This window comes from Tursiops truncatus, chromosome 19, assembly GCF_011762595.2.
Source record: "Tursiops truncatus isolate mTurTru1 chromosome 19, mTurTru1.mat.Y, whole genome shotgun sequence".
In the NCBI taxonomy this organism is placed as follows: Eukaryota; Metazoa; Chordata; class Mammalia; order Artiodactyla; family Delphinidae; genus Tursiops; species Tursiops truncatus.
This window is the reverse complement of record NC_047052.1, coordinates 43,847,997-43,875,871: the sequence shown is the minus strand read 5'-3', so window position 1 is coordinate 43,875,871 and position 27,875 is coordinate 43,847,997. Positions and strand designations below refer to the sequence as shown.

Genomic DNA, 27,875 nt, shown 5'->3' with positions numbered 1-27,875 from the left:
CGCCACCAGGGAAGCCCAAGGTGATACTCTTAAAGTAAAAAGAAAAAAATTCACACATCCTAGAAATTAACTACTGTTAACCAATGTTAGTGTGACTTTCCAGCGATCTTATTACCTGTGTCTTTTAATCTATATTTATGTACTTATAAAATGTTTGAAAACAGTATTACATAGTATACAGAGTTTAGTATTGGTATTCCATTCCGGACTCAGGGTTGTCCTTCCTGAACCTCCCCGGGCCCTTCTCAGACTCCCCCACCCTGAACTCTACTGCTTCCCTTCAGACTCTCCCCGCTACGTCCCCAACACGCTAGGCTGGTACTACATTTCCCAGACGCCTTCAGGGTCTGGGGCGTCCCTGGGGCCCCGCCCAAATCGTGCTGAAAAGCCGGGACTGCAGGCTGCAGCGTTCCAGCGTTCCGGAGTGAGGACTGCACTTCCCGGCGGCGCCCGGGACCTGGGAATGAATTCTCAGCGGAAACTTGAGCACCTCCTTTCCCCGCCTGTGGGCTACATTTCCCAGAAGCCTCCACGGGCCACAACCCTTTCTTACCCCTCCGCAGCCACCTATTGCTACCTCGACCTGTGAGTTCGCCCAGGTTCTTGGAAGATGTTCGCGTGCGGCTGGGCGGTCAGGACTGGGCTTCATTGAAGCTTGGAACACGACGCGACTTGGGGCGGAGAAGACTGTTGTGCCGGTTCAGGCTCTATTTGGATTTTTTCCCTCTCTGGACTACATTTCCCCGAGGGCTCCGCGGTGTATGCGGATTCCCGCCGAAGTTCGCTGGCCGGTGTGAGTTGCCGGGAGTTCGGACGCAAAGGATCGGGGCATTCCAGGTTGCCTCACTCACTGGTTTTGGGCGGATTCAATCAGACTGGAGTGAGAGGACCCCGGAGAAGTGGACGGTGAGGAGGCTCGGGGCAGGGCTGGGGTCCTTCGAGAGTTTTAAATATGGGTGGCTGTCGGGCATGTCCAAGCTGCGTGCACGCGCTTGGAAAATAAAGGACGACGGGGAGGGTGGTGCTCTCCAGGCCGCTTGTCCACACTCGGGGGTGGGAGGTATGCGCCGCGCGCCATCACGGGAGGGTGTGGCTTCAGGCTGGCGCGGGGGCGGGCTGGGGATGTCTGGAGGTCAGGGGTCCCGTAGCTGTGTGGCCTCCTGCCTGGGGAAAGTCCATGAGGTACTCCCTGGTGTTGGTTTGTGCGCCAGACGACCGGTGCTCGGCAACCAGTGCCTCGCGGTGCTGTGGTGGGTACTCTATCAAAGCGGGACTCCCTGTGGCTCGGTGTGCGCGCGCCCAATGTGGCCACGTCGCAGACTCTGCCCTTTGGAGCTGGGAATGGCGCCTTCTTTGTACATTTTTGGTGGGCGCTGAGTGGGTTGCGCGGGTGGGTGTGTTCCGGGCGTCTACCTCAGGCCGGGACTGCGCTCCCATTGCACTCTCCAGCCCAAGAAGTGGCACAGCTGCAGCCGCTCGCTCTCCAGCGCAGTGAATGGCGCTTCTGGGGCTGTTTATGGTGGTGTCGGGGGGTTTCTAGAGCTTTGGGCTGGGACGCCCTCCTACTTCCGCTTCTCTGTTCTTTCACCGTGTGGCCACCAAGGCCCAGGCAGGTGCCCCCAGCCTAAAGGACAGGAATGTGGGATTCTTTAACAGGTGAATCCAATTAGGATGTTTCTTGGAGCCGCAGATCTGGGCTCAGTGTACGATACTGGGGTCTGAAAATACCCAAAGTCAGGTTCTTATGGAGGAAAGAGGCCACAGTCTGGGAGTCTTTCCCAAGACTCCCATCAGGGCCCCAAAGGTCGCCTGCTCTTCTTTTTGAAGATGAGAGAGGGTGGTGGGGTTGCAGGCTTCTTTGGTTTTGGGCTCCCTCTCAGTGCCTGGGGTGGGGTAGGGATTTGTTCTGACTCGGCCTCCTCTGGGCTCCAGGAAGGAACTGCTGTCTCTTAGTTTCTTAACCATTTTCTACCTTTTTCCTTCTCTAAGAATCCAGAAGAGGAGGAGAAAAGAGCTGCTGTTCATCAAAAGTCATGGCGGAGGTAAGTTGTATTTGCAATTTTCTTCTTGGAAAGGGCTTCTCTGTTTTCAGGACACTATCCTATTTCAGGATTCTAGCCAAGAGATTTACAGTAGTGATTTGGAGAAAGGGGAAGAGATGGTTTCCTCCTAAACAAGCCAGGAACCTAAACCTGGGCTGTCTGCCTTGCATACATTGTCTTATCTGATCTGGATTTTCCATTTCCCTGGATTTTGTTCAGTGCTATAACAGTCTTGACAGGATGTGCCTCCGTGATTTGGCAGGGAAGTTGAAGAACAGAATAAGTTTAGTTAAGTCTCACTAATTTCTTTGTTGTCCCCTCCAGAGTCACATGCAGTAGCCTATTTGCTTCCAGATTTCTAACAGCCTGGAATGCCTGCCTGCCCCTTTCAGATTTAGATATCCACCCCTCCAAATAGAAATAACCTAATTGCTCTCTTTCTAACGATTAAAGTTATATAGGAGTTTTGCAAAAATTTCAAAATTTGAGTAAGTTATTAAAGTTTATGGCCCATGGTCCCACCACCTAGAGGTTAATCACTATTAATGTTTTTAAATTATTTTGTCTGCACATATGTGTGGGTATGTAATTTTGTTCACAGAATGGGATCATATTACTAATAGAAGCAACTAACTTATTGGGTGTTTACTTTGAGCCACTTGTAGTTTGAAGCTCTTGATATGTGTTATCTTGTTGAATCCACATAACAACCCAATGAGTCAGTTATGACTGTTTTTCATTAATTCAGTGATGCTTTTTTCCCCCACATTTTAACTTCTCTGAAATCAGGATGGGTTTGTCAATTCCCTTCAAGTTATAGTTTCATTGATTGCATTTTTTTCTTTCGTGGTATATAAAGTAATGGTGGCTTTACGGTCAGTGGCATCTCAGATTTTATGAAATATATTATTATTCTAAGTTGACAGATGAGAAAATAGATTCTGTTAAGTCACTTGGTCCAAAATTACAGTTAATAAATGGTACAGTTGGGATTTCTAAATTGCCTACTGATTTCTTTTGCCCATTTGTCAGTTTATACGTTAAGCATATTTTCTCTTTGTCATTTACAGGTTGTTTTAGAAATATTTTTTCACGGTTAATGTATCTTCTGTGTGTTTTTAAGATTCAGAGTTTTCAAAAAATGTTCTCTTTATGTCATGCCAGAAGGTCTTCTCTACAAAAATAGAAAGTCACTCATTTTTCTAAAGTACTTTTGTCTAAACAATTTAATCCTTAAGGTATCTGGTTTGAGATATAACTAGAGAATGTTGGCTGTAAAATTTCTAGTTGATTTTAAAGAATGGCATGGTATTTGTAGTATGTGAGATTTGGAGTTTTTTTTTCCCGGATGTGTCTGAGTGAAGGTCTTCCTTTATTAATTCTGTCCACTTGCTTTTCAAGGATTCTTTTCACCCTAAAGACTAAAGAAATATTCTTTCTTTTCTGGATGAATCTGTTTCTTCCTTTCTCTTTGACTTTTCTGAATCCTGTGAGAACTTATTGAATTTGTCTTCCAATTTCCATTCTGGCCAGACCCTTCCTAAGATTCTCAGAAGAGGACTACAGTCTCCCCATCAATTCTCAGCATATTTGGGTGAGGAAGAAAGTCTAGCTCCCCTTTGCCCTTCAACCTTCGACTGTCCATTTCTCCCTCTGTTTCCTCCTCTCCTCAGAGTGATCATTGTCCTTTCACTGTATTAATAAGAGGCTCTGCACTGCATAAAAGCGTAGAGTCTTACCCAATATCCACCATTTATTAGCTCTCAGACCATGGCTTCCTCAAAACTTCTTCTGTATAGTGTAGTCTACAGGGTTTGGGGAATATGCTGGTAATGGAAATTTACCTGAATGTGCGCTTACACCAGCAACCGGGAGGTCCCCAGCTCCTACTTCCTGATCTCCCCAACATTCAGTGCGGTGGCAGATCCCTTTGCATCTGTCCCTTTCCTGCTCCTTTTCGGTCTCGTGCCCTGTGACCTCACTCCACTATCTCTGTGCCAGATGAGACTTTTGTGGAAGTGGGTGATACGTTGATTTAATCGTACTCCCTGGCTCTAGGTTATTCCTCAAAAATAAAATAGTCCAGTTATGTCACTTCCTTTATTCAGTGAATCCCTGTTACTTTCAGGATAAAGCTCTAGCTCTTTCACATTCATTGTTTATTTACTAAAAAGCACATTCTATATTTACTAGAGCACCAATCCTAGTATTGGAGTAAAATGGTGAGTAAAGATGGTATGTTGAGTCCTGGCAGAGGTGACTGTCACCCAAGACCTTTCTGTTCTGATCCCTTTGGACTTCTTCAGCATTGCTTCTATCTACTCCTTGCCCAGAATCCCTCACCAGTTACCCCAGTGAACTGTCTGCTCCTCAGACACACAGGATTCAATTAGTCTCCCTCTCTACCTCCAACTTACCACGTTCACTCTGCTTGGAATGCTGCTTGGTCTGTTTTTGTTTGCTGGAGTTCTGTTCCTTTTCAGGGCCCCAGTTAATCTTCTACTTGTTACAGGAAATTCTCCACATACCTCTCAACCTAAGTAAGTCATTGTACCTCGTTTCCCATAGGAAGTTTCTTCTACTTGTAATCGGAGCTCATGTATCCTGCTTAAAATCCCTGACCCGTGAGGGAATTCCCTGGTGGTCCAGTGGTTAGGACTCCACACTTTCACTGCCCAGGGCGCGGGTTCAATCCCTGCTCGGGGAACTAAGATCCCGCAACCCACGTGGCACGGCAAAAAAAAAAAAAAAATCCCTGACCTGTGAGAACCTCTAAAGGTCTCGCGAGCTGATACTTGTTTTCAGTCTCATTGCTCTGCTCCCTCTCTGACTTGACTTTAGTCTTTCTCAGAATGCCCAGTGCTATCTCTGGCCTCCATGGCACAAGAAGCACAAGAGGGGCGCTTATCCCTCACCACCACTTTCTCAGGGTTCTGTGAAGCCTACTTCACTTTCCTGATTATGCTTGCTGCCTCTGAGTGACTGCATTCCCCTGTGTTGCATCTGTTCTTGTCACACTGTATTGTAACTCTCGTTAAAAACTGCTTTTATTAAATATTGAATAGTAAAAAATGTTTATGGTGTGGTGAATGAGTGAACACCCATATTTAAGAAGTAGAGCATTAAGCATTGTTAAAAACCCCATGTGAGCTGTGAATCATCCCAATCCAATTCCCTTTTCTGCCCTTCAGAGGTAACTGTTATTCTGAATTTTATGTTTTTCTTTCCCTTGCTTTTCTTTACAGTTTTAATCATATGTGTTTATTGTCATTTTAAAATTTGATATAAATAAAATCAAACTGTTTGGAATCTTCTGCAACTTCATTACTTGTCTCTCAATGTATATTCAGGAGATTCATTCACATTGTGAATTTATCCTACTGTATAGCCATCCACTGTGTAAATATATATTTTTTCTTTCATATTACAGTCATTATTCCTGTGAACATCCTTGAATTTGTCTCTTGGTATCATGCACAAGAATTTCTCTAGTTATATAACTGGAAATGGAATTGTTGGGTCATAGGGTATGTGCATCTTTAATCTCACTAGACATTGCCCAGTTGTTCTAGTGTTTATACCCAGTAATAAATCCTGTTACTTCATATCCTCACCAAATACTTGGTACTGTCAGACTTCAATTTTTACCCATTTGGTAGGCATGAATTGCTAGGTTATTCTGAATTTAAATGTGCGTATCTTGGCTTTAAATGAGGTTGAGCCCCCTTTCATGCTTTCTCTTCTCTGAAGTACCATTTCATCTCATTTTCTAATTTTTCTATTGAGTTTTATATTTCCCGTTTTTCGTTCCCTTTAATGCTTTGTAAGCATTCCTTAAATATTGTGGATTGTCAGTCATATGTGCTGTACATGCTTTCTCTCATTTTTTGTCTTGACTTCTAACCTTTAGATAGTAGAAATTCTCAATTTTAATGCCATCAAATTTAACACTGTTTTCCTTTACTAATTTATGTATGTCTTGTTTAAGAAATCTCTTTTCTCCTAAGAGTAAAGATATTTTCCCATAATGTTTTCTATAAATGGTTTTGTTTTGCCTTTTGTGTTTAAGCTTTTAATTCACTTGGGATTGATTTTTACCATGGTGTATGGCAAGGGTCCAATTTTGCTTCTTCCATTTCGATAAATTCTCATAACCACCCTCAGGTTCAATAGCTTATTAGAAAGACCCACAGAACTCACTGAAAGCTATTAATTCATGGTCACATTTATCACAGGGAAAGGATACATTAAAATTAGCCAAGGGATCACTATATTGTACACCTGTAACATATAATATTGTACATTAACTATACTTCAATTAAAAAAAAACTTGCAGTCTTACTGGACAGATAGAACAACAACAGCAACAAAATTAGCCAAGGGAAAAGATGCGTAGGATAGAATCTGAGAGGGTTCCAAACTTGAAGTTTACCTTCCCATTATTGATATGTGACAACATGCAGGGAAGCTCACCTGAGCTCAGTGCCTAGAGTTTTTATTGACGCTTCATTGCATAGGCAAGATTGAATCATTTTCACGTGGTTAAATGCAATCTCCAGCATCTCCCTTCCCTACTTGCCTGGAAGTCAAGCTGCTATCACATAACCCAAAGCCCCAAGGTGCTGATTACATGGTTGGTCTTTCTTGCATGGCCAGCCCCTACCCTACATCGTTTCGTTAGCATAAACTAACATATGTGGTCTTGGGGGCCCACCATAAATAATAAAGACACTCCTGTCACTTGGGGAATTGCAAGTGTTTAGAGGTTGTCCTATTAGCTAGACAAAGGCAAGAATCTCTCTTTGGAGACCAAATTTCTTACTCCACAATCATCCTTTCCTCTCTGTAATTCAGTGGCAATTCTGTCATAAATTAAGTGTGTGTGTGTGTATATATATGTATATATATATATATATATATATATATATATATACACGCTTTGGTCTATTCTGTCCTTTCTAATCCACTGGTGTGTTTGTTTTTCCCAGCTGGCCTATTTGTCTATCCCTCCACCAAAACCACATTGTCTTAATTAAGACAGCTTGGTAATAATATTTGATATTCGGTAAGTCATCTTCCTCTACCATCATAGTCTTGTCCTCGAAGAGTGACTTAGCTGTTTCTGGCCTTTGGATTCTCCATATAAATTTTAGAGTTGGCTGATCAAGTTACATAGAGATCCAGTTGGGATATTAATTCGTACAACATTGAATCTTTGATCGTTTTGTAGAATGTTGACATTATTACAGTATTGAGTTTTCCTCTCACTCTATGTGGTATAACTCTGCTGATTTCAGTCTTGTATAATGGTTTCTAATTAAAGTTTTTAATTGGAGTCTTACACGCCTTTTGTTAATTTTATTCCTAGGTATTTTAATATTTTGTGTTTTTTGTGAATGGTATTAATTTTTAGACTAATTTTCTCATTGTTTCTTGTATACAGACATGAAATTGATTTTTAGATAATGATTTTATATCCATCCAACTTGCTGAACTCTCATTTATTGTAATACCTTGTAGGTTCTTTTGGATTTGGGGTCATCTAACTTAGATAATCATATCATTGATGAATAAGGACACTTTTTGTGTGTAAATAATTGTGTTATCTGTAAATATTGATGTTTTCCATTTTTCAGTCTTTATTTGGTGCTAATTCTTGTCTTATCACACTGGCTCCATCTCCCAGAACAGTATTGACTGGTGAGAATGTGGGCACATTTTCTTAGTCCCAGTTTTAGAGAGGATTCCTTTGATGTTTCACTTCTATTTATGATGCTTTCTCTTGGATTTTTGGTTTTTTTCAAGATGTCCTTTATCAGGTTAGAGACATTACTTTTTATTCCTAATTTGCTCTGAATTTTTAATCACGAATGAATATTGAATTCTTTGAAACACCTTTCTACATCTCTTGAGGTGATCTTATGGATTTTCTCTTTTAATTTGCTAATGTGCTTAGTAACTTTAATTGATTTCTAAAATCATTTATACTATGTTATACCAGGAGAAACCTAACTTGGCCATGATGTATTATGATTCTTTTTCATATTGCTGAATTCAGTTTGCTGATAATTTATTTAGAATTTTACATCTGGGCTTCCCTGGTGGTGCAGTGGTTGGGAGTCCGCCTGCCGATGCAGGGGACACGGGTTCGTGCCCCGGTCCGGGAAGATCCCACATGCCGCGGAGCGGCTGGGCCCGTGAGCCATGGCCGCTGAGCCTGTGCGTCCGGAGCCTGTGCTCCACAACGGGAGAGGCCGCAACAGTGAGAGGCCCGCGTACCACAAAAAAAAAAAAAAAAAAAGAATTTTTACATCTGTAGCATGTGTAAGCTTGGCCTATAATTTCCATTTTTCATAAAATCTTTATGCAAGTTATGTTGTCAAGGTTACTCTAGTCCAAGAGTCAGCAAACTGTGGCCCTGGCCTGTAAGCCAGGAATGTTTTCTACATTTTTAAATGGTTAGAAAAAAAATAAAAGAAGAATAATATTTTATGACATATGAAAATGGTATAATTTAGATTTCAGTCTCCATAAGTAAGGCTTTATTGGAACATAGCCGCACTCATTCATTCATGTAATGTCTACGGCTACTTCCATGCCCCTGTGAGAGTAGTTACAAGAGACAGTAATGACCCACAGACTTTAAAATATTTACTTGGGCTTCCCTGGTGGCGCACTGGTTAAGAATCTGTCTGCCAATGCAGGGGCCATGGGTTTGAGCCCTGGTCCGGGAAGATCCCACACGCTGCGGAGCAGCTAAGCCCCACCACAATCCTGTGCTCTAGAACCCGCGAGCCACAACTACTGAAGCCCGCGCGCCTAGAGCTCATGCTCCGCAACAAGAGAAGCCACAGCAATGAGAAGCCTGTGCGCAGCATCAAAGACCCAATGCAGCAAAAATAAATAAATAAATAAAATTTTAAACATAAAATATTTACTTTCTGTCCCTTTATAGAAAAAGTTTGCTGACTTCTGGTCTAGCCTCATAAAATATGTCATAGTGTTCCCTTCTTTTCTTTTTTCTTCTTCCCTTGGTTGGATGGGGGGAGGCTTTGAGTGCAGTGTTAATCATAATCTTCACTTCATGGCACATTGTTATTGGTCTGGGCAAGGTTGTTCACTTGTTCTGATTATTTATTTACTTCTCTTCCATTCCATTTCCCACCCACCCCCCATAGGCAATCCTATTAAGGTACATCTTTTTATTAGTATGTATTCATGAAAAATGTTTCTGTCTTGTCTTAAAGTCCAATGTGGTCAGTTTTTCTGAATCTTCCAGATATGATTGAGATGATTATTATTTGAGTTGGGTGCATTTTTCTGTATGTGGCCAATAAATCAAGCTCACTAGTTTTATTATTTAAGTGTTCTCTATTTTTACTGACTTTTTATCTGTGATATCTGTCAGTTATTTTGAGAGGTATGTTAAATCTCCCATAATGATGAGGGTTTATCTGTCATAATTCTGTTCCTTTTTGTTTTGTGTGTATGTACTATATATATTTATTATTTAGGTGTGTACACGTTATCTACTAGCCTTTTACTTCCAGTCTTTCTGGATGTTTATGTTTTGGATGTGTCTCTTATAAACAGCATATAACTGGGCTTTGGTTTTTGACCAACTGTATCTTTTAATGAGAGCATATAGTCTATACAGTAGTTGTAATTACTGACATAATTGAAAGTATCTTTGTTGACTTAGTTTGTGCTTTTTATTCTACCTTTTCTGTATTTTATTATCTCATTCCCTTTTCCCTTCTGTGAGTTTGAAAGTTATGAACTGTGTTTGTTTATTTATTGGTTACCTTAGACATTTTAACATACTTTTCTTACCAGTGTCTGAAACTAAAGAACATCTTTATGCTCTTGCTGAATAGTATAAGGAAGTAGATATTCCAGCTGATCAAGCAACTTATATTGTAGTCAGGTATTTTTCTTTCATTGTTTTTTTTTAGTCCATAAAACATTTTTATTATTTTATATATTGAATGTTAGCTTAGTTTATCCACATTTTTGCCATTTTAAAGAACGGCACCATTCACCATTCTTACATCTCAAACCCTCTATCTGGGAACACTTTCCTTTAGTTGGAAGTACATACATTAATGAATTTCTGTTCTTTTGGCTTTTTGAAAATGTTTTTTTTGTCCTCCCTTGTGAGAGAGAATTTTTATTCTGTCATCTCTGATTTACATTGTTGCTGTTGAATAGACATCTGTCAATCAGACTGTTATTCTTTTGTAGACAATGTCTTTAATATCAAATTACTTTTAACATAGTCTCTGTTTTTAATGCTCTTCAGTTTTTATATAATTGCCCTGGATTTCTTTTTATTTATTGTTTGAGACTCATTTGGCTTCTGAATAATGCTTTCTTTTGCCAGTTGTGAAAATTTCTTAGACATTATGTCTTCAATTACTACCTTTTTCAGTCCTTTCTCCTTTTTTCTTCTAGAACTCTAGTTAGATATCTGTTAAACCTTCTTGCTTTATCTTCTTAACCTCTTATACTTTCCCCCATTGTCTTTGATAGCATTCTGCGTAATTTCTTTTTAAATATTTCAGCCCAGTAATTTTTCTCTTCAGAGATATTTATTCCAGCCATTGTATGATTTAATTTTAGGTGTTGTGTTTTTTATTCTAGAAGTTTTAAATTTTTTTCTTTTAAATCTACCTGTTATCTTTGTGGAGTTTTGTTTCTTAATACCTTACCCCCTTTTTAAAAATCATATACCTGCGTTATCTGCATAATATATAAATTTTTGCAGGTGTGGTATTTTCCCTCCAACATTTTATTATGGAAATTTTCAAATATAATGAAAGTTGAAACAGTTGATTTTCCTGCCTCTTGGATCATGGAATTATGCCTCTTTGCATGTTTCATTTTTATTTAATTTTTTATTTAGGTGAAATTCACATAGCATACAATTAATCATTTTAAAGTGTACAGTTCAGTGGCATTTAGTTCATTCACAGTGTTGTGTTGTTTTATTATTTTTGACTCTTTGGTCATTTTCCTTGGAATTCTACCCATGGATTCTTGAGGTCTGGGTGAAGGTTGTTCCTCTAGGACACATCTGGGCTTGCTTCTTCCAGGAGCACCGCCAAACCAGAACCACGTTAAAGTAGATTCATAGATGGTAGGTTTTTTAGATTCATTTTAGTAATAGGAATGTGAGCTGAGACCTGTGTGAGGGCTAATTTGTGGTTACAGTTCCTCCGGGGAGAATATTTTCCTTCCACCAGCAGCCAGAGTTCAAGTCAGGCAGTTTTCCTTGTAGCCCCTGAGAATGGGAGTGCTGCTTCTACTTTTTCCTTACTCTGAGGGCCTGGTCCTAGAGGTCCCAGGTCTTTGCAGTGCAGAACCAATACATTATGGACAGTTGGATTCCCTGGGGTTCAGGGAAAGCAAAGGTTTGTTATTCTCCTTCAAGTCAAGAAAGAGAAAGAGACTCTGTGCGTGTGTGTGTACACACTGGGTTGCCAAAAGCAGGAAGATAGGAACAGAGGAGGAAAGAGGAAAATTCATTTTCAGTCCTTTGGGAACTCTGAGGTCAGTCTGGTGACTCAGGGCTGCTCTTGCTTCTTCTTCCTTTGCCTTTTTAAGCTTTCTTTTCTCTTAGATGAGCCCAGGAGATAAATGATCTGGTTTTGCAACCCTAAAAGCCATTGTTTATATGAACTGATGTTTCTTCTCTCCTTTGAAAGCATTTTTTATTCTGGAAGATTTCAACAGTGGATTTCTTTTTCCTGAAACTGCCTGCCTCCCTGAGCCTTTCCAAGGGACTTGTTCCCCACTTCTTCCTATTCCAATGAGTGATGCTACCAAAGGCTGCTGTCCCATAAGTGTCTCTCTGTTCTCCAACAAATGTTTAGCTATTTATTCAGAAAACCCCTTAGCATTCCATAAGTGCTTATCCTTCCACCAGGAGTACTGATGGAATGGGGGAATCAACCCTTGCTGAAAATTTTGTACCTCCTTGTTCGAGCTGTGCTTTGATGAAGTGGAGGTGATTCATTAAGTGAGATTCCATGTTGCAAACCTGGGTTTTCCAGCTAAACAAGAAGGTAATTGACACTGATTTGTTGTATTCTCAGTATTTGCCCGTGTCTTTAGCTTTGAGATTTTTTTTGACTGGGAATATGATAGATTCAGTATATGAAGTTATGTGATATTCCAAGGAGTCCGTGGGTCCATTTTGAACTTGTGTGGTGTATACTCATCTTGGGTCACATCAATGTGAGTCTGGATCTTACTTCATCAGTCCTGGTAGTTCTGGACCAAGGAGAGTATAGTTAGGGACAACTTATTGTAACAGGAACAGTTTAACCAGATGCATAAATTATTGAGAAGTAACGACTCTTGTAACCGCAAGAGAACTTGTTTAAGCTAGTGCTGCAAAATAAGAACATTGAATACATAAGATGGGGCATCATACAGCCAATGAAAATTATGTCTATTTATAGTGACAAGTAAAACAGCTAGAATTGAATATGAGCCTGAGTTTTTAAGAAATAAAATCACATAAGTTATATCCAAATCCTATGTTCAGAGAGAGAGATTTTTAAAGATATCTGTGAATTCTTCAGACTTTTTTTTCTGTTCGCGTGGCTTGTGGGATCTTAGTTCCCCTATTAGAGATTGAACCCAGGCCCTTGGCAGTGAGAGCGCTGAGTCCTAACCACTGGACAGCCAGGAAATTCCTGAATTCTTCAGACTTCTAAACAAATTTTTAAAATGAGAGAATGGAAGGAGATGGTCACAGTGTTATGTGCTGAACATAGCATGTGCTATGTACATGTACGTACAGCTTCATTTAATTGGAAGACACCAATTATCTGGACTCTATCCACCCAGGCCTGGGAATAAACAATGGAAGAGGATAATGCCGAGAGGTTATATCTGTAGTAGCAAGCATGTTTAAGAATGATTTGTACAACACAAGGAATGTAACTAATATTTTATAATAACTATAAATGGAATATAACTTTTAAAAATTGTGGATCACTGTTATATACGTGAAACATATAATTTGTACATCAACTGTATTTCAATTTAAAAAAAAAAATGATGTGTGCACCAAGAACGTGTGCTGTGATCATCCTTGTTTCCACACTGACCTATCCATGTTTTCTTTCTTTTTTTTCCCTAATAGAAGTATAATCAATTTATTGATACAATGTTGTGTTAGTTTCAGGTGTACAGCAAAGTGATTCAGTTATACATATATTTTTTTCAGATACTTTTCCCTTATAGGTTATTATAAAATATTGAGTATAGTTCTCTGTTCTATACAGTAGGTACTTATTGATTATCTATTTTATAAAGCGTAGTGTATATATGTTAATCCCAAACTCCTAATTTATCTCTCCCCCACCCACCTTTCCCCTTTGGTAACCATAAGTTTGTATTCTATATCTGTGGGTCTATTTCTGTTTTGTATATAAGTTCATTTGTATCTTTTAAAAAATCTATTTATTTATTTTTATAAATTTATTTTATTTTTGGCTGTGTTGGGTCTTTCGTGCTGCGTGCGGGCTTTTTCTACTTGCGGCGAGCGGGGGCTACTCTTTGTTGCAGTGCGTGGGCTTCTCATTGTGGTGGCTTCTCTTGTTGCAGAGCATGGGTTCTAGGCGTGCAGGCTTCAGTAGTTGCAGCATGTGGGCTCAGTAGTTGTGGCTCGCAGGCTCTAGAGTGCAGGCTCAGTAGTTGTAGCGCACGGGCTTAGTTGCTCCACGGCATGTGGGATCTTCCTAGCCCAGGGTTTGAACCCATGTCCCCTGCATTGGCAGGTGGATTCTTAACCACTGCGCCACCAGGGAAGCCTGTATCCTTTTTTTTTAGATTCCACATATAAGCAGTATCATATGATATTTGTCTTTCTCTGTCTGGCTTACTTCACTTAGTATGATAATCTCTAGGTCCATCCATGTTGCTACAAATGGCATTATTTCATTCCTTTTTTATGGCTGCGTAATATTCCATTGTATAAATGTACCATATCATTTTTATCCATTTATCTGTAGATGGACATTTAGGTTGCTTCCATGTCTTGGCTATTGTCAGTAGTGCTGCAGTGAACACTGGGGTGCATGTATCTTTTCGAATTATGGTTGTCTCTGGATATATGCCCAGGAGGGGCTTGCAGGATCATATGGTAGCTCTGTTTTTAGTTTTTTAAGGAACCTCCATGCTGTTTTCCATAGTGGCTGTATCAATTTACATTCCCACCAACAGTGTAGGAGGGTTCCCTTTTCTCCACACCCTATCCAGCATTTATTCTTTGTAGACTTTTTTTTTTTTCCGGTACACGGGCCTCTCACTGTTGTGGCCTCTCCCGTTGCGGAACACAGGCTCCGGACGTGCAGGCTCAGCGGCCATCGCTCACGGGCCTAGCCACTCCACGGCATGTGGGATCTTCCCGGACCGGACCACGAACCTGTTTCCCCTGCATCAGCAGGCGGACTCTCAACCACTGCGCTACCAGGGAAGCCCTCTTTGTAGACTTTTTGATGATGGCCATTGTGACCGGTGTGAGGTGATCCCTCATTGTAGTTTTGATTTGCATTTTTCTAATAATTAGCGATGTTGAGCATCTTTTCATGTACCTTTTGGCCAGCTGTATGTCTTCTTTGGAGAAATGTCTATTTAGGTCTTCGGCCCATTTTTGGATTGGGTTGTTTGTTTTTGATATTGAGCTGTTGACTTACTCATGTTGAAAGGTCCAGCACATCCTGTTTTCCCAACGGCGTTCCCCTATTGAATTGCTTTTTCAAAATTTCTTTTATTTTATTGTAAAGATTTTGCCCGTTAATTTCTGTGTGTTTTTATCTGTGGTTTCAGGACTTGAAATTCAAAGATGTGGCCATTTACTTCACTCAAAAGGAGTGGGAGTGCTTGCACTCTGCTCAAAAGGATTTGTACCGAGATGTGATGTTGGAGAATTATAATATCCTGATCTCACTGGGTAAGTTTACCTGCCCTCCAGAATTCAGAATTGGCCTTCTGGAATTTTTATGTTTATTGTTATAAATTTCTTGTGAGTGCCTCCCAAGTGCTTGACTGAATTAATGATTCTTGCTTACCAAAGAACGCTTTTTGTGCCTTGTGAAGTTAGAAATTGGCTGCTCCATCAGACTTTATCTTCTTCATCCTTTCCTCTGACCCTTAATTTACTTACTCCTCTTTCCTAATAATCATGGACTGATTTTAATTCTGGGACACTCACAACATAACTTGGTCCTTTTTTTCTTTCTTGAACAGGATTTTCTGATTCTAAGCCAGATGTGATCTCCTTATTGGAGCAGGGGAAGGAACCTTGGATGGTTAACAGCAAGGAGACAAAAGAATGGTGCCCAGGTGAGTAATGGTTACTCATATGGGAAAGGCCATGGCAGGTGGTCACCCACCTGGCCTGTGACAAGGCAGGCAGCACTTCTGAGATGTTGGTAGGAAAGCTCCCTGGAAAGCCTGAGATCTGGAGAAGAAAGTAAGGATGTTTCAGCATGAGGCCCCAAATTTTCATTCCACTTACCACTTTCATGCTACCCTTGCTCTTATTCCTTCTGATTTCAGGAAGGAAGTGCCTTCCTCTTTCCCACGAGACAACCATTTACCCTGCACTTTGGGTCCAGTTTTGTCCTGACTTAAAAGTAGCTCTGTTGAGATATAATTGGCATATCATAGAATTCATTCATTTAAAGATACAGTTCAGTGGCTTTTAGTATATTCAGAGTTTTGCAACCATGACAACCATCTAATTTTAAAACATTTTCCTTTACCCCAAAATGAAATCCCATACCCATTAGTGGTCACTACCCACACCCAGCCCTACGCAACGACTAATCTGCTTTCTGTCTATAGAGCTGGCCGTTCTAGACATTTCATATTAATGAAATCGCACAGTACGTAGTCTTTGTGACTGGCTTTTACAATTAGCAGAATGTTTGTTTTCAAGGTTCATACATGCTGTAGCATATACTACTACTTCATTTCTTTATATTGCCAAATAGTATTCCATGTTGTGACTATAGCACATTTTGTTTATCCATTCATCAAATGATGGACATTTGGATGGTTTTCCACTTTTAGGCTACTATGAATAATGCTTCACTTTTCCTAGTTTGTCAAATGTGTTTATCATGAAAGGGTTTTAGAATACTTTTGTTAACTGCTTTTTCTACAAATATTGAGATATGTGGTCTGTATCCTTTGTTCTATTAATATGGTATATTGCATTGATACATTTTTGGGTATTAAACCAACTTTGCATTGCCCAGGTAAATCACACTTGGTCATGATTTATTACCCTTTCTATTTGTTGGTGGATTTAGTTTGGTTTTATTTGTTGAGGATTTTTGTGTCTATATTAAGTAAGGGATATTGATCTATAGTTTTCTTGTGATGCCTTTTTCTGGTTTTGATATCAGGGTAGTAGTGGCCTGAGAATTCATTGGAAAGTATTCCCTCCTCTTCTGTTTTTTTGAAGTGTTTGTGAGGGATTTGTATTTGAAGTGTTTGTGAACGATTTGTATTACGTTTTCTTTAAGTGTTTAGTAGAATTCAGCAGTGAAGCCATCTGGTCCTGGGTTTTTCTTTGTGGGAAGGTTTTTTTATTATTTTTTATTTTATTTATTTTTTTGGCTGTGTTGGGTCTTCGTTGCTATGCGCAGGCCCCCTCTAGTTGTGGCCAGCAGGGGCCACCCCTCTCTGGGGTGTGCTGGCTTCTCCCTGCGGTGGCCTCTCCCGTTGCGGAGCATGGGCTCTAGGCGCACGGGCTGGGAAGATTTTTAAATTACTGTTCAATCTCTTTGTAGGCCTATTCATATGTTCTCTTTCCTCTTGAGTTAGTTTTGGTAGTTGTCTTTCTAGGAATTTGTCCATTTCATCTAAGTGATCTAATTCGTTACATATAGTTGTTCATAGTATTCCTTAGAAATTCTTTTAATTTCTGTAATGTTGGTAGTAATATCCCCACTTTCATTCCTGGTATTATTATGAATCTTCTTTTTTCCTTGGTCATTCTAGCTAAAGTTTGTCAGTTTGTTGTTTTCAAAGAACCAACTTATAGTTATGTTGATTTTCTCTATTTTTTTTCTATTTTATTTATCTTCTCTCTTTATTTCCTTCCTTCTGGTATCTTTGGGTTTAGTTTGCTCTTCTTTTTCTAGTTCCTTAGGTGTATAAGATAGATTATGGATTTGAGATCTTTTGTGGTTTTAATATAGGCAATTTAAGCTGTACATTTCCCTTTAAGACCTGTTTTAACCATATCCCATGAGTTTTGGTATGTTGAGTTTTCATTTCATTCATACTGAAAAGTATTTTCTAATTTCTCTTGTAATTTCTTCTTTGTTTCATTGGTTTTTTAAGAGTATGTTGTTTTCTGTTTCCTTGTTGATCTGGCAAGTCGACCTATCTATTATTGAAAATAGAGCATTAAAGTCTTCAATTTGTTGAATTGCCACTTTTTCCCTTTAATTCTGTAGGTTTTTGCCTCCATGTATTTTCGGGCTCTATTATTAGGTGCATATATACTTATAACTGATACATAATTTCCTGATGGATTGACCTTCTTATCATTATATAGTAATTATAAAATTATAAAATTGTCATTATAAAATGGTCAATTATAAAATTTCCTTTGTCTCTAGTTATAATTTTTGTCTTAAAGTCTGTTTTATCTGATAATAGTAGTTATTGAAGCTCACTTTTTTAATTGAAGTATAGTTGATTTACAATGTGTTAATTTCTACTGTACAGCAGAGTGATTCAGTTATACATATACATACATATTCTTTTTCATATTCTTTCCATTATGGTTTATCACAGGATATTGAATATAGTTCCCTGTGCTGTACAATAGGACCTTGTTGTTTATCCATTCTCTGTATAATAAGTTTGCATCTGCTAATCCCAAACTCCCAATCCATCCCTTCCCACACCCACCCCCTTTGGCAGCCACAAGTCTGTTCTCTATGTCTGTGAGTCTGTTTCATATATAAGTTCATTTGTGTCATATTTTAGATTCCACATATAAGTGATACATATGATATATATCTTTCTCTTTCTGACTTACTTCATTTAGTATGATAATGTCTAGGCCCATCCATGTTGCTGCAACAACATGGATGGACATTATTTCATTCTTTTTTTATGGCTGAGTAGTAGTCCATTGTATATGTACCACAACTTCTTTACCCATTCCTCTGTCAATGGACATTTAGGTTGCTTCCATGTCTTGGCTATTGTAAATAGTGCTGCAGTGAACATTGGGGTGCATGTATCTTTTCAAAGTATTGTTTTCTCCAGATATATGCCCAGGAGATGATGGCCTTTTTGATGATGGCCATTCTGACCAGGATGAGGTGGTACCTCATTGTAGTTTTGATTTGCATTTCTCTAATAATTAACAGTGTTGAACATCTTTTCATGTACTTGTTGGCCATCTGTATGATCTATTTAGGTCTTCTGCCTATTTTTTGATTAGGCTGTTATTGAGTAGGATTACATAGATTTTTATTGTTGTGTAAAACTGTCAATATTCTAGGACACTGGTGTAGGCACATGAACAGATTTGCTCTAATGGCCCAGGCTTGCTTCTCTGTTAACTGCCATATGCATCAGAAGTGATGTAGGGAGAGCATTTTGAAGCTGGGCAGGAATCAGGAGCAGGAAGACACCTCTATCACCTGTTAAACAATTAGAAGCATGGAGTGATAAGTGAATCTCAAGTCACTCTCCTAATCTCATTATCTTTAGTTTATTTCTCTTTATTTCCATTTAAATACGCTTAATCTACTGATTAGTTTATTTAACATTAATTAAACTGTATGCTGGGGTTGCTTATATCACGGAGCATACAATAAGTATTATGTTAGTTCTAGGCCACTTAGGGAGAAATTATACCAGTAGATAAACTGATGAACAAATATGTAATTCCAGAACTGAGAAAAAGATCGAGAGCAAAGAACAGGATACATGACAGAAAATTAAGATATTTAGAATGAGAGAAACTGGCCATGGAGAGATCCTGGAACACAAAACATTCATGGAATATGAAACATTTCCTGAAAGGGTCTAAGATGAGAAAGTAATTGGCATGATATGGGAGTCAAATGGATGCCAGTATAGTGAGCTCATGGTGAGTCAAGGTGAGAGCACCTCAAAATGAAGGTGAATAGGGAAGCAGGGACCAGATACTACAGAATTTTGCAGGTCTGGTAGGGAATTTTGTATTTTTTTTGAAGTGCACTGGGAAAGGCACTGTATTTAAACATTGAGTGCCACACTTTGAGTTGCCTCAATCAGTGAGGGAGATTAAAAAAATAAAAACGAATGGCCATTCACTCACCAGTCATTGAGTATTTACTCTGTATAGGTACAGTGAAGGGTGAGCAGACAATACAGAAATAAACAAGTTAAAATATAATCTGTTGAGTTTAGAGGTGAAGTATACTAATGTCTGCAAGATGGATTGATGGATGGAGGGGTAGATAGATGTGTGAAAACACAAATAGAGCCAAATGTTTATTGTAGAATCTAGCTAGTGGGAATATGGGGGTTCCCTGTTTGATTCTTTTCATCTTTCTTTATGTTTGAAAGTTTTCATAATAATGTTGGAGAAATAGATTAAATGACATGTGTACTGCAGAAAAATGCAGTAAGTAGAGGGATGAGCGTCCTGTTTTGTAAAGTGTGGTCTCTTGGGGAATCCCCAGGTGGCCCAGTGGTTAGGACTCGGTGCTTTCATTGCCAGGGCCCAGGTTCAATCCCTGGTTGGGGAACTGAGATGCCGTGGGGCATGGCCAAAAAAAAAAAAAAAAAAATAGTGGTCTCTTAAGTCAGCGTTTGCATAGAGGTCAGAATGAAGTAATTGAATGAGCCGTATTGATATCTAAGGGAAGATATTTGCAGGCAGAGATTCTGAAGGAGAGGTGTGCTTGGCAAGTTTGACCATCCAGTTGGTCAGGGAGCTGGAACAGAGTCAGCTGAGGGGAGGAGATAGCCAGTGAGGTTAGAATGAGGTAGTGCAGGACAAGTTCAGGGAAGGCCCTGTAGATCACAGGAGGATTTTGACTTTTACTCTGCATGAGAGGGAAATACAGTGGAGAATTTTGAGCAGAAGAATGGCATGATCTAGCTTATTTTAAGAAGAACAGTACAGCCACTGTGTTGGGTGTGGAATATAAGGAGGAAGTAGGGAGATACTCCAGGATAGTGTTTTGTTAATCTTGATGAGAGATGGCTTTGGACAACATGATCGCCACTAGAGATACTAGTAGAAGTAGTCAAAACCTGGATATATTTGAGGCTAGAGATGAGAAGATTTGCTGTTAGATAATGTCCTACTCCTTTAGATTCTCATTTAGTTGGTTGGGTCCTGGACATTATATTTTTAACAGGTTCCCCAGCTGATTCTGATTCTTACCAGAGGCGAAGAATCACCTCCTTCACAAGCTCCCCTCATTTTCTCTGTTCTTATTCCCCCCAACCCTTTTTTCAAGTTGCAATGCAGTGTTAAGAGTTTACATTATTCACTATTTTTAGTTTGTCATTTCTACCTTAGAACTTTCCTTTCTCCTGCAACATGAAAATACCCACTATTTTCTTTGTTACCTTACAGATTGGGAGTCTAGAAGAGAAACCAAGATGCTAAAGGAGGACAGTTATGAAGTTCAGTCATTTCAACCAGAGATAACAAAAAGACTTACAAACTCTACCCTTGAGTACACTAGGGTCAGAAGTAACAGAGAAATCAGATGCCACTTGGAGAGGCTACAGGAAGGACGTTTCAGACAAGCCACAATAACCTCTGAAAAAAGATCCACTTCCATTCAGCGCACAGATCGTAGAACACCTCAGACAACTCACACTGGAGCAAAATCCTGTGAATCCAAGGAATGTAAGACTTTCAGGTACCAATCACACCATAGTCAACATGAAGGAAGTCATAATAAGGAAAAAGAATCTAAATGTGGAGAATGTGGGAAAGCCTTTAATAGTAGGTCAGACTTGATTAAGCATCAGAGAATTCATGAAAGCAAAAAAAGTGATGAAAATAAGAAATGTGCCTTTATTCGTGATGCTCAGATTACTAAATCTCAGAGCATTAATACTGCCGAGAAACCTCATAAATGTAAGGAATGTGGGAAAGCCTTTCATTCTAACTCGCAACTTAGTAAACATCAAAGGATTCATATAGATGAGAAACCCTATAAGTGTACAGAGTGTGGAAAGCCATTTCCATCTACCTCACAACTTAATTTACATCAGAGAATTCATACTGATGAGAAATACTATGAATGTAAGGAGTGTGGGAAAGCCTTTACCCGTCCCTCACACCTTATTCGACATCAGAGAATCCATACTGGTGAGAAACCCTATAAGTGTAAGGAATGTGGGAAAGCTTTTCGTTATGACACACAACTTAGTCTTCATCAGATAATTCATACTGGTGAAAGACGCTATGAATGTAAGGAATGTGGGAAGGTCTATAGTTGTGCCTCACAACTGAATCTACATCAAAGAATTCATACTGGTGAGAAACCTCATAAATGTAAGGAATGTGGGAAAGCTTTTATCTCTGATTCACATCTTGTCCGACATCAGAGTGTTCATACTGGTGAGAAACCATATAAATGTAAGCAATGTGGGAAGTCTTTTCGTCGTGGCTCAGAACTTACCAGACATCAGAGAGCTCACACGGGTGAGAAACCTTATAAATGTCGGGAATGTGAAATGGCCTTTACTTGTAGCACAGAACTTATCCGACATCAAAAAGTTCACACTGGTGAGAGACCCCATAAATGTAAGGAATGTGGGAAGGCTTTTATTCGAAGGTCAGAACTTACTCATCACAAGAGGAGTCATAGTGGTGAAAAACCCTATGAGTGTAAAGAATGTGGGAAGGCCTTTGGTCGTGGCTCAGAACTTAGTCGACACCAGAAGATTCATACTGGTGAGAAACCCTATGAATGTAAGGAATGTGGGAAAGCCTTTATTCGTGGCTCACACCTTAGTCAACATCAAAGAATTCATACAGGACAGAGGAGTGAATGAAGGCATGTGGGAAGCTTGGAATTTAATTGACACCTGGAAATTCATACTAGTAAAACACAAACAAAACCCCCTCTAATTGTAAGGAATATGGGAAAGCATTTAAGGATAACAACTTAATATCAGAGTTCATACTGTGGATGTGAGGGAGTCCAGAATTGATATTTGTTACTGATTTAAAACCTTATAAATGTTATGAATTGCGAGGGGTGTATTTGTGTTTCAGAATTTATTAGACATTAATCAATTGGTGAAAAAGTGAAAAACTCCATGAATATAAAGAAAGTGGAAAGGCTTATTAGGAAAGCAGTGTTAGAGACATTAATCATTCTAACTTTTCTCAACATCAAGGGTCAATTAGCCCTTATGGGAAATCAGAAGTCATATTATAAATATTTATATGGAGCACCAATTTGCTTTAGCTAACTAATTATTCATCTGATAATTCATACTAGAGGAAGGCTACATTGTTAAAAATGCAGCAGATTCTTCCATTCCATTCAACTCTTGTTAAATGTTTGCAAGCTCTGAACTGAATCAGAGTGGGAAAGGATTTAACCAATATTTAGTGTTTACTTGGCTTCACCATTATTACTCATTTCTTATAGGGCTAATGACTTAACCAAATTCTCTCATTTATCAATTAGTAATATTAGAACCATATTTCTTAGTAGCATTGCGTACATTGTATCCCTTAGAATAGTGTCTGGTTCATATTGAAAGTGTGTTAAATAAGAGGGGCTTTATTCTTTTTTTTTTTTTTTTGAGGTACGTGGACCTCTCACTGTTGTGGCCTCTCCCGTTGCGGAGCACAGGCTCCAGACACGCAGGCTCAGCAGCCATGGCTCACGGGCGCAGCCGCTCCGCGGCATGTGGGATCTTCCCGGACCGGGGCACGAACCCGTGTCCCCTGCATTGGCAGGTGGACTCTCAACCACTGCGCCACCAGGGAAGCCCTAGAGGGGCTTTATTCTTAATTTTGTTTTCCTAATTGTGTATTAGAGATCATATGAGAGGAAGGCCTTATGTGTGCAGTGACTATATGAAGATCTTACATCATCTTTCTTCATAGAATGTTAGATATTTCCTTCTGGAGAAAAATTTTAAAACAAGCTTTTCATAGGTTGCCCTTTTCCCCATTAGGGGGTTCATAATGTAAAGAAGCCCAGTAGAATAAAAGTGGGGTGCTGTGAGGTCAGAGGGAAGACTTAGATAATTTTTTTTAAGACCTTCTAAAAAACAAGAGACATATGCCATGATCTCTGGCCTCCCTTTTAGTGAATTAGAAAATAAAGCCTCAGCCAAAATCCATTTCTCCACAAGGAAATTTAAAATACTTGTATAAATAATTTTTACATTAAAAAGGAAATCAAGGCAGGGCTTCCCTCATGGCTCAGTGGTTAAGAATCCACCTGCCAATGCAAGGGACACGGGTTCCTGCCCTGCTCTGGGAAGATCCCACAAACCACTGAGCAACTAAGCCCGTGCGCCACAACTACTGAGCCTGCACTCTAGAGCCCGCGAGCCACAAATACTGAGCCCGAGAGCACCTAGAGCCCATGCTCTTCAACAAGAGAAGCCACCCAATGAGAAGCCCGGGCACTGCAACGAAGAGTAGCCCCCACTCACCGCTTAGCCCGCGCACAGCAACAAAGACCCAACGCAGCCAAAAATAAAAATAAATAATTTTTTTTTTTTAGAAAAGGAAATCAAAGCAAATTATCATTAGGCAGATTGTCATTCAAATGAATGACAAAGAGACAACTTCATGTTAAAATTTGTAGGATGCAACCAAAGCTTTACTGAGGGAATTTAACTTCTTTCAGTATATGTAGAAAACAGGGAAAATTCAAAGCGAGGGTTCATTCTCACTTCCTTATACTTAGTGCACTGCCTATTCCTGGTAGGTTCCCATTAAACATCTGTTGATCAGAGGAATGAGAGAGTGAATGAATAAGCATCCAACTCTAGTATGTTGAGGTGCTCTAACAAAATAAGTGCAAAGCCCCAAAAAACACCTTAAGCTTTTTGAAGTGAAAAAGATTGCACCCTAGAAAGAAAAAACTCAAGCATCATAAGTGAGAAAGGATATGTAACTACAGAAATGAAGGAGATGAAGAAATAAGCCAATATTGTTTGGCTGACACTGTTGGTTGCCTGTCCATTGGTATTAACCATTCTCCCTTTGCCAGGATTGCCTGCTGCCCACCTAAGTCTAAATGCCAGATGCTTGCCCTCCTAATTGCTTTGCAGCTGGGCATGTGGGTAACAGTCCCGGCCATAGAAGATCTAAGCAAAAAGTCTGCAGGTGAGCTTCAGTTAAATATTGTTTACTAACAAAATAGGAGGAAATGGTCTTCCTATATACAGGATGCATGTCTCTATGTCTGTGTGATACCTGGAATTATGGCCATTTTACAACCAGGGGAGGTGAGAAACTGAGATTGGCACAGGAATAACTTGTGTCTTTGACATTAATGAGATGATGAAACAATTCAGAACTGCCCTGTGCCCGGACGGGTGTGAACTAAGAAATTCTGTGCCTATAAGTTATAAGTTTATATTCAACTTTATATATCTGAGTCCTAGAAAAAAATATTTTCCTATACATACACGTTTATTCCACTTTAGTAACATGAGAAAATGTTTATATTCAGCTTTTTATAGTGTATGTGAAATTATAGAAAAAGCATTATTTTCTTAAACGTATATGTGTGTGTATATATATACAACTTTGATTTGTTAAGATGTAGGAAATGTCTGTTTGCATTTAGCGTCTCACAGTATATGTTTCTATGCAGTTTTTTTTAGTATGTCTGAAATCCAGGAAAAGTAGTAGTTTCCTGAATATAGTAAGAACCAAGAAAAAACTAATTAAAGAGCTACACCATATAATTCCTCTAGTACTAGAGTAGATAAAATCTAAGTCTTTAAGATATAAAGAGTATCAGCTATGAGGCTAACACAACCCCTATACCAAATTTGGAAAAGGCCAGCATCCAGCTCAAATCAGCTATAAAAATAATCCATTGTACTCAATGGTATATGAGTATTCCAATTAAAATAGCAAGTCAAATCTAGCAGCCTATTAAAAGAAAACAGAGGGGTTGTTTTGTCTAGAATAAAATGGTTCATGACCTGATCTGTCAGATTGTAAAAAATGTGATGTATAAATGTAGTGTTTGCACGTTGAAAACTAGACACTAAAACAACTTATCCACTGAAAGTAGTAAACTGTTAGCGGCATATGCATATTCAACTGCTGTGAGGTCACTGCATTGCCCTCTTAATCACACCTCATGGGGTGTAGTCAGTCACAGTATTTGGAATAATCACCATCCAGTGTATTCCACCTTTGCCCCACACTTTAGAAAAATATTACGTACTACGTTTAATGTAAACATGTATTATGTGACAGATTAAATCGGTCATAGCTAAATATCAATCAACCCATTGGAGGACAATTTATAACAAAAATTTGAGCATTTTTTTTAAAGAGGGAAATGATTACTAAATTTTATCTATACTTTCTCTACAATTTCTAACTTTTTGAGTTATAATAAATGTTATAATGAATGTCAAGAAATGATTCTCTGTAGACTGGAGGTTGCCAAGGGGGAGGGGGTTGGGAGAGGGTTGGATTGGAAGTTCGGGATTAGCAGATGCAAACTGGTATATATAGAATGGATAACAACAAGGTCCTACTGTATAGCACAGGGAATTATATTCAATATCCTGTGATAAACCATAATGGAAAAGAATATGAAAAAATATATATATAACTGAGTCACTTTACAGCATTAATTAACACAACATTGTAATTGAACTATACTTCAATAAATTTTAAAAAGAAATGATTCTGATTTTTTGCCCATGTATACATATTTCTATTTTCAAGATTTGAGAGTTCTAGTCCAAATTTATGTAACATGTTTTGCCAAAAATGAGATATACTGCAAAGGTTTAAACAACACAGAAAAAAGAGCTATCTGTACCTATTTTCTGAAGTGCCAACATCAAAAGCCTTTCATCCTTTTCTCCATACCCTCTCATACCCACATTGGAGCTTTATTTTCGTAATGGAGGTTATGGCTGGGAGTGGTGTAGTTTGACTGGGATTGTGCTGACACATTGAAGTATAGCCTCCTTTTCTCACTTGATAACATACCAGTGGATTTCCTTCCAATCAAAACCTACAGATGTAACTAGTTAGCTTTAAATGATTACATAGAAAAAGCACATTAAAAAATGCCCAACATCGCTAATTATTAGAGAAATGCAAATCAAAACCACAAGTACCATCTCACACCATTCAGAATGGCCATCATCAGAAAGTCTACAAACAGTGCTGGAAAGGGTGTGGAGAAAAGGGAACCCTCCTACGCTGTTGGTGGGAATGTAAATTGGTACAACCATGGTGGAGAACAGTATGGAGGTTCCTTAAAAAACTAAAAATAGGGGCTTCCCTAGTGGCGCAGTGGTTGAGAGTCCACCTGCCGATGCAGGGGACATGGGTTCGTGCCCCAGTCCGGGAGGATCCCACATGCCGCGGAGCGGCTGGGCCCGTGAGCCATGGCCGCTGGGCCTGCGCGTCCGGAGCCTGTGCTCTGCAAGGGGAGAGGTCACAGCAGTGAGACCCCGCGTACCACAAAAAACAAACAAACAAAAAACACCTAAAAATAAAACTACCATATGATCCATCAAGCCCACTCCTGGGCATGTATCTGGAGAAAACCATAATTTGGAAAATTACATGCACCCCAGTGTTCATTGCAGCGCTACTTATAATAGCCAGGACATGGAAACAACCTAAATGTCCATCAACAGAGGAATGGAGGAAAAAGATGTGGTATATTTATACAATGGGATAATACTCAGCCATAGAAAAGAATGAAATTGGGCTTCCCTGGTGGCGCAGTGGTTGAGAGTCCGCCTGCCGATGCAGGGGACATGGGTTCGTGACCCAGTCTGGGAAGATCCCACATGCCGCGGAGCGGCTGGGCCCGTGAACCATGGCCGCTGAGCCTGCGCGTCTGGAGCCTGTGCTCCGCAACGGGAGAGGCCACAGCAGTGAGAGGCCCGTGTACCGCAAAAAAAAAAAAAGAATGAAATTATGCCATTTGCAGCAACATGAATGAGATCATACTAAGTGAAGTCAGAGAAAGATAAATATATGATATCACCTATGTGGAATATAAAAAAACATGATACAAATGAACTTATTTACAAAACAGAAATAGACTCAGACTTCAAAAACAAACTTATAGTTACCAAAGGGGAAATGGGGGGGATAAATCAGGAGTTTGGGATTAACATATACACATTATATAAAATAAACAGCAAGGACCCACTGTATAGCACAAAGAACTATACTCAATATTCTGTAATAACCTTTATGGGAAAATGAAAAAGAATGGATATGTATATGTACAACTGAATCACTTTGCTGTACACCTGAAACTGACACATTGTTAATCAACTGTACTCCAATATAAAATTTAAAAAATTTTAAATGATTACATAATAAAGACAAACCCTATTCTACCAATGAAATTTCAGGTTTCTTATTTTTACAAATGATTGTACAATTTACTGCACATGTATTGTTTCATGTTGCTTTTTTAATTTCTGGAAGTGGGTAGATTCCTATCAGTTGGATTCCTTGCCTGACAACATAGATATTTAAAATGTAGTTAATGCCTTATTTTTTTTAATTTTTTTCATTTTTGGTGAAACTTGCCATTAAACTCTACAGGAATTTATATCTATTTCCAA

General features: G+C 39.3%; 1 protein-coding gene across 2 annotated transcripts; it reads left to right on the top strand.

Moving 5' to 3' along the window:
* The first annotated feature begins 449 nt into the window (after positions 1-449).
* Positions 450-27,875, top strand: LOC101327466 (uncharacterized). 2 transcript variants are annotated; one of them, XM_033844920.2, is made up of 5 exons: positions 450-906; positions 1,990-2,042; positions 14,886-15,009; positions 15,306-15,401; positions 20,668-27,875. In XM_033844920.2, the coding sequence occupies exons 2-5, from the start codon at positions 2,034-2,036 to the stop codon at positions 22,101-22,103; spliced, it is 1,665 nt and encodes a 554-aa protein (XP_033700811.1). In that variant the 5' UTR covers positions 450-906; positions 1,990-2,033; the 3' UTR covers positions 22,104-27,875. The 2 variants fall into 2 exon arrangements, with proteins under 2 accessions (XP_033700811.1, XP_033700810.1); XM_033844919.2 differs by lacking the exon at positions 450-906 and adding an exon at positions 1,121-1,250.